General features: G+C 37.4%; 1 protein-coding gene across 1 annotated transcript; it reads right to left on the bottom strand.

The window, feature by feature from the left end:
- Nucleotides 1-2,700: 2,700 nt before the first annotated feature.
- LOC107088138 (high mobility group protein B1-like) lies at nucleotides 2,701-6,366 on the bottom strand. Its single transcript, XM_015380105.1, has 5 exons — nucleotides 6,224-6,366; nucleotides 3,943-4,103; nucleotides 3,683-3,828; nucleotides 3,410-3,584; nucleotides 2,701-3,329 (listed from the first exon to the last, which is right to left on the bottom strand). Exons 2-5 carry the CDS (start codon nucleotides 4,087-4,089, stop codon nucleotides 3,192-3,194), a joined length of 606 nt encoding a protein of 201 aa, XP_015235591.1. The 5' UTR covers nucleotides 4,090-4,103; nucleotides 6,224-6,366; the 3' UTR covers nucleotides 2,701-3,191.
- Between the last annotated feature and the right edge of the window lie 964 nt (nucleotides 6,367-7,330).

Here is a 7,330-nt window from a genome sequence, read left to right as displayed (position 1 = left end):
GTAAATATCTCCTTTTGTTTATGCGGGTTTCAGAGTCTGGTTTGCAAGTGGCTTGCACAGACCTGTTATATTCTTATGTCACTGGGATTTCAAAGCATGTAATCCTTCTTATGTAAATGGCTTTTTTTTATTTATTTTTATATCCTGAATGGGACCTGGAGAGGAGATGAAGCTACAACTAAATAAAACAACAGCCTGAGATTCATGCTGGCATGCTATTACGCTGCAACTTTTAGTACCCTGCAACCACCCACCAATCATGGCAGGGAAAAGTGGCAAAGCTGCATGTTTGCATACAACCTCAGTGAGCTGAGACACAGGATACAGTTGTGGTAATGAGTCATTCTTCATAGGAAAAGTTTATCAAGGCCTGGGTTGTTCAATGTTTTCTCACTCTCTAACAGATCCCAAGGCTTTAGGAGAGGAGTTTTTCTTTTTTCTTTTTTTTTTTTCTTTTTTTGCATTAAGAAAACCATAGTTAAAACACTCCAGGCATGCAATTAGTTCTGGATTTAAAATATATAAAATCCAGAGCAGATTTAAATTTTTTTAAATCCATTCATTTAATCCTCTTTATTAGCCAATTTTGTGAACAAAAAAATAAATTTTTTTCCCATTGCTCTCAACATATCCACTAAGGTATCAACTATCGATGATTTAGCAAACTGATTAAACTGTTGGTTATTTTTTACATTAATCGATTAATAATCAGATAGCAAAGGTTCCTTAAAGAAGATTTTTTTTATTAAATTAACCTAGGTGAAAGTAAGACGTTTCCAAATCAGGATTCCTGGATGGAACATAGTGACAGACAGAAAAGTTTTTTTGTTTTGTTTTTTTTTCTTTAATCTCAGATGCATTTGTTTAGATATATATATTTTTCTTTACAATTTTTGCTGTATTTACTCCTCTGAGTTGCTCCGTCAGCAAAAGGCATGTTTTAGAGTCTCAATATTCCAGTTAACTATTAATAGATCACTAAATTTCCGCCCTAATATCAACATTAGCTACATTTTTAAAACTCTGGAAAAAAAAAAAACTATAATAATCATGTTTGGATGTAGTCTCAGCTTTTCTGTACTAGAAATAAAAAGAAAGCAGAAAGGCTGCTTGTGATAGTGCTGCATTCTCATTTTGTTTTGCAGCACATGGCTGTGATGTCAGCAAAGGTGTTAGTTGTTCTTTCCCTGAATCTGAACCAATAAAAGTCCTGGACAAGAGAAGGAATGGGCTGATAATCCTCTCAGATGACTTAATTGCTTATTGAAGTTTGGTCCTATCCTGTTTTGTGGATAATCCATCAAACAGGCTGAATATCCGCCATACAGATGATCAGCAGCTCTGCTGGAAGGTTGTCTTTCCTGAGCAGCCATAGGAAGTTCTTTCTATGTTGGGCCGTCATCCAAATGGACCTACATGTAAAGATCACCTCAGATCCATTGAAAGGGTAGTTTTTGGGAACTGGATCCTAAGAAATGCATTTGATCCACAATGCCTTACATTCTACTGCAAGTGTTGTTAGCTGTATGACATGGACTTCCAATCCTGAGGTTGTTGGTTTGAGAACCACCTTAGACTTTGCATGGGGGAGTGGTGCAGTGCTTAGGGAATAGAGCTTGCAATCTTTAGGTTCCGAGTTTGAAACCCACTGCCACTCTGGGTCTCTGAGCAAGACCATTAACTCCACACTGCTCCTCAGGTGCCCCATGATGGCAGCCCACTGCTCCCCAAATACAGAGGTACATTTCTCCAATGTAAGATCAATTAAGTTCATTTTTAATAACAGACTCAGAAACAAGTAAAAAAAGACCTGAACTTTTTTTTTTACTTCTTTGTAGTTCTGATTCACACCCAACTTTTTGGTGAATAATATTTGTGTTCGGACCAACAGTGTTTAGGTGCATAGCAACCAGGGGGATATTTCACACCTGCTTTTACACCCAGTGATTTAAGGCCTACTTAAACAGGATATGGTTTAGTGAGTCAAATAAGTAGCATCTGCAAGCATCTCTTTAGTTGGATTCCAGTTCATTGTCTTTCTAATCTTGCATCAAATTGTTTTGTAAGGAAAATGTGTTTTATCATCACTGAAAGTAATTTATCTCTACTCTGAACAGTGTACTAGGGAGAAATATGGTAATATGATTCCAGTAAATATAATCAAACAGCAGGCAGTACCCTGTATTAAAATATAACTAAAACCATAACTAATGTAAATATATGGTATATCAGTTTCTTACCCTTTTTTCTTCATATCTGAGAGTAAATATGCAGTTCGCTTCAACAGTTACATACAAACACATTTATAACAAAATAAATAGCAATCCAGTAGGACATAATATGTCACTAAATTTACAGAGAAATTGGATATGGAAAATGGATCGGTAACTTCATAAATTCATAGGTCTCAGCACATTTAGGACAAACTGGCTGGTCATGCGCAACAACATTTAGAGGCAATCAGCCAATTGTTTTATAACTAAAGCAGATAATTGAGGAGTTCTGAGGTAAAGGGAGAAAGAGAATATATATATTTTTAGCAACCATTTCTATAATTGTATTTCATCATTCCTCCCACTTATTTTACTGGATAAAATTTTCCCAGCACATATGAAAAAAACGCCCAACTTTTATTAAAAAAAAAAGTTTATTGACATCAGAAGCAATTTAAAGTTGAACAATAAAGTTTTTTTTGTTTTGTTTTTTAAGGATTACAGTGGTACATAAAGGTCAGTAAAATAACTGTGATACGTCAATTCATGTTTGAAATAAAAACACACGTAAAGAAAATTGAAGGAAACACTCAGATCTAACTCCGACGTTTTTAATGTGCTGTGCACGGCTAGCTAAGGGAAATACTGTAGGCCCACCCCTTTACAATGTACCAGGCAGGATAGTGGTCTAGAAAAATCTACCACTGGGAAGAAAATAAGACTGGCAGAAGGATACAGACACCATACTTGTGTAGTGTTAACTATACAAAAAAGGAAAAAGAAAACAAACTGTACAGCATAAAAACAACTGATATACACAGCCTTTATGTTGGCATTAATTTTTTTTTGTTTTATTCATTTTGTTGTTTTTTTTTACCCCATTGTTACTATTGTATTTTCTTTTAGCAAGTGAAGTGTGGGCAAGGGGGTTAAATGCTTTATAAACAAGAAAATGACCACTCTATATTGCCCGCCATTCTAATCATCATCCTCATCGTCGTCTTCTTCCTCCTCCTCTTCGTCGTCTTCATCGTCGTCATCCTCCTCCTTCTTGGCGGGGGCCTTTGCTGGTGCGCTGCCGCCAGTTTTGCCCTTAGCACGGTACGCTGCAATATCCTGTGAGATAATCGAACGGTGAAGTTATGGTCGGCCATGTATCAGGATAGTGCGGAGAAACAGGATTTCTGTCTATTTACCTTCTCGTACTTCTCCTTCAGTTTAGCTGCCTTCTTCTCATAGGGCTGCTTGTCCTCTGAAGAGGTAGTGTTCCACATCTCGCCCAACCTCTTGGCCACATCTCCAATGGAAAGACCGGGGGTCTCACCTTTCACCTTAGGGCGAAACTCTGAGCAGAAGATGAAGAAAGCAGATCTGTGGAAGAGTGGGAAATACAAAATATTTGTTATTTAAAAAAAAAATAATTTAGCTAAACACAGAAGCAGAGTTGAACTTTAACAAGCAATACATACGGGGGTCTCTTGGGAGCATTGGGGTCCTTGAACTTCTTCTTCTTGCCACCTCTAGCCGGCACGTAGCTCATCATCTCCCTCTCATAGCGAGCCTTGTCTTGCTTTGCCATGTCTTCAAATTTGCCCTTCTCTTTGGCTGACATTGTCTGAAAGCAGAGAAGAAACTTCATGACTTACCTAAAAAACCCTCAAACCAGTTTCTAGTGACGTTTTTTTTTTTTTTTTATCCAGATAGTAGCAAGATTATGAACTTCCTCTACCTTCCATCGCTCAGAGCACTTCTTGGAGAACTCTGCAAAGTTCACAGACGCTTCAGGGTGTTTCTTCTTATGCTCCTCTCTGCAGGTCTGGACGAAGTAAGCATAAGAGGACATCTTCCCCCTCGGCTTCGTTGGATCTTTCCCCATCTTGATGGCAGTATCTAAAAAAAAAAAAAAAAAAAAAAAATGACAAGTTTAAATACACTGAGCATCTTCAAATTATAGAAATGCAAATTTTTGTTGTTTATATTTAAAAAAATGCATTGGAAATTTTATTAAAAGCACAAAAAAAGCTGATAAAATCATCTCTAACAAAGGCTGCAATACCTTATAGTACCTACTGCTTCTTAAAAAAAAAAATTTGGTTTGAAATAAAACAATCAAGTTATTTTAAGTAATAAATAAAAAAGTGTGTTATTGTTTACACTTCCTCCAGCCTGTGAGACACCCCATCATAAAGTGAGAGCATCCAAGGAAGCCCCCTCCCCCTGCTGTCAAACAGAGTTAGGACCACTTAGCAGCCCACTCAAATAAACCGCCCAGCAATGACGGAGGTGATGCGATGAAAATGACTTTATTTATTGACGCAATCCTAACACTGGCCCCCCAAACATAAAACTCACTGATCCGCGCTCTTATTATGGCGACTACATTAAAACAAACAAACAGTAAATGTTTCAGGGGTTTCAAATTTGTAGTTTATAAATCTACGTTTCTTCAAGTTCAAATAAATTGAACATCGATTTCTTATTCAATAGAATATGAAAAAAGGGTAAAATGACAAAAAATAACCCGTCTGTGACGTTAATTGATGTTTTTATTCAATAAATAAGTTCGAGAAAAAAGTTCATTTTCTTTAGAAAATGTGTGTTTATTTTAGATATAACACTCAAAATTAAGTGTTAATATGATAAAACAACTCCCCGTTAAAAGTTGTGCTATTTTTCTTTGTCTGGAAATAAGCTTCAAATTGCGTTAAAAACCTTTATTTTCCGCCCGTTAAAAGCTATAGTGAGCTGCGGAGTAGTAATGGCGCATATAAGGCTCTGGTTGAGGAAAAGGAGGTCAACAACGACGGCAATATTTCTTCTTCCATTTTGTGAGAATGCCTTCTTCATGAAAGAAAGTCCCCCTCAAATGTCTCCTCCCGCCTCCCTGTCTGCTTTAAAACGCGACGAAAACGTCCAAAAAGCCGCCGAACCTGACTAAATATTTCCCCCGATTGATTCCTATTGCACTAGCCGCCTCGTATAGTAATACATTGGGTCTGTGCTGTGTCTATGAGCGGGCTGTGCTACTGACTTGGTTTCTATGAGCTCCTAATGGCCGCTCGTCTTCATCCACTAACATGGAGAATATGGCTCCTTCTCTTTGTGTCAGCGCGCAGCCATTTGCACTGCATGCAATAGAGGGCAGAGCGACCGCGGCGACTACTTCGTTTCAAACCCCGATTTAAACCCTTTAAAAACGTCGGAAAAATACACCGAAGGTGGCATTCGATTCAGGAAAGATTGAACTTTATTTTGCCGGGGTTAAATTTAATAGTTATCGGTTTGTTTCTCGAGAAAAGACGGGTAGAAAAAGTTGAAGTGAACTGCGCCTCTGTCCCTGGTTTCCCATTTGCCTCGCTGCCTTGTTTCCTATGCGAATACAGTCAGCCATTACAGTAAAGCGCAGCTCGCGAGGTAAAAATTTTTTTTCGCTATCTTATCGGTTGAAGTTGTGCAAAAAAATTATCATCCACATATGTTTTGAGATGGTCTCTGTTTTTCTCGCGCTTTTGTATTTTTAAATCGCTTTAATTCTGATCTATACTCTTCTCATGACAGACATTGAGCTTCGCAATGCACTGCAATGGCTAGCTAACGGTGAGTCTTCTACCATTGTCGCCTATAGTGTTGTCCGCTATACATTCTGGATTTTTAAAACAATAACTACTGTTAGTTTCGACTTCATATCTTGAAACAGAGACCATTATAATATATAAAATTTTTCATATTTACCAAAATACGCATTTTACGTCGAATTTAACCAGGATTCATTTTTATTTGTTCCCTTTTTAACATAGCGTCTGCCCTACTCTCTCAGGCAAAGTAATGTGATGTTACCTGATTAAAGCCGGCTTTTTTATTTTTAAAGCTTTCCCGAAATATATATATATTCAAATAACACAACGTCGTTTCACTTTAGATAAGGTAAACACATAAGAAATGTGTTTAGGATTTGTTAAATCCATCTTCATCATTTAAAATACTTAAATATTTGTGTGTACGATACTTACCAACTGACTATCGCTGGATCTCAATGCTCTGCAATGGCTGTCTATGAGGGAACACAGGCGATACGCAGTGTCTTCAGTCCTCAGCTCGCTCAACATTACTCTCGATGGGGGTTGCACGCCATTGGTCGGCGCCCGCGCGTTCCAGGTCCTGATTGGTCGGAGGCTTTTCATTGTTGTAATAGAAGACGAGCTCCCATTGGTTCTCTTTTGTGAAACGTCATTGAAGTTTTGCAAGGCGGGTGGATACAAAAACATTGGTGTTTCGAGCATGCTGCTGAAGCTGGTAGTAGTGTAGTGTTTGCCATAGTATTGAATTCACTACGTTGAGCACAGTGTACAGTAGGCGAGCTAAATGAATGGGAGAACGGGGAGCGCTTATGGTCTATGAACAGGGGAACTGCTAAACGTTGCGTGACCGTGTTGGGGAGGGACTTCAACCCTCTCAGGCTAACTACTCCACGGTGCATTCCATTGAGTGCACCTGAGATTATTTGCAAATTATGCTAATAAAATACATAAAAGATAATTGCGTGTTCTAATCTAAAGAACGCATAAAATAGCTGTCCCCACTCTAAGTGATAACTTGATATAAAACAATATATTTTTTTATCTATATCCAAATCTTTTCTTATTTCTATCTTTCTTGCTGAATGCCTTCAGCAATGTTCCTAAAAGATGATGATATTGAATAAATTAGTACAGCAGCTGAACTGGAAAACATGTTCTTAACCTCTATAGATGCAAAAGAAACATATTTAGTATCAGCAGACATATGTTCATTTTTTACTATTTTTTTCCATAACCATGTATTCAAATAAGGGTAGATATTTTGCATTAAAAACCAAATAGTGGTGTATGTGTATTAGGTGGTAAGAGTTCTTAATTATTTTTTGTGTGCACAAAATAACACTTGGTGCTTAGAGCATGTATTGGAAAAAGTTTTCATACCCTTTGAACCTTTTTTTCACATTTTGACATGTCTAAAACCACAAATGTAAATATTTTAAAGCATGTCACCAAAACAAATCAAGAGTAAGCTGGGTTTAAAAATAACACAATGATGCTTTTAAAAATACTTCCGCAAATAGAACTCAGAAAATTGTGCCA

This window comes from Cyprinodon variegatus, unplaced genomic scaffold, assembly GCF_000732505.1.
Source record: "Cyprinodon variegatus isolate N-32 unplaced genomic scaffold, C_variegatus-1.0 Scaffold207, whole genome shotgun sequence".
Taxonomy (NCBI): domain Eukaryota; kingdom Metazoa; phylum Chordata; class Actinopteri; order Cyprinodontiformes; family Cyprinodontidae; genus Cyprinodon; species Cyprinodon variegatus.
The sequence above is the reverse complement of the archived record's forward strand: the minus strand, read 5'-3'. Positions and strand labels throughout refer to the sequence as shown.

Coding starts and splice junctions, on each gene's coding strand:
- LOC107088138 (XM_015380105.1), bottom strand. CDS start 4,089: ATGGGGAAAGATCCAACGAAGCCGAGGGGGAAGATGTCCTCTTATGCT. Junction 3,829..3,942: donor AGTGCTCTGAGCGATGGAAG/GTAGAGGAAGTT, acceptor CTCTGCTTTCAG/ACAATGTCAGCCAAAGAGAA. Junction 3,585..3,682: donor AATGCTCCCAAGAGACCCCC/GTATGTATTGCT, acceptor ACTCTTCCACAG/ATCTGCTTTCTTCATCTTCT.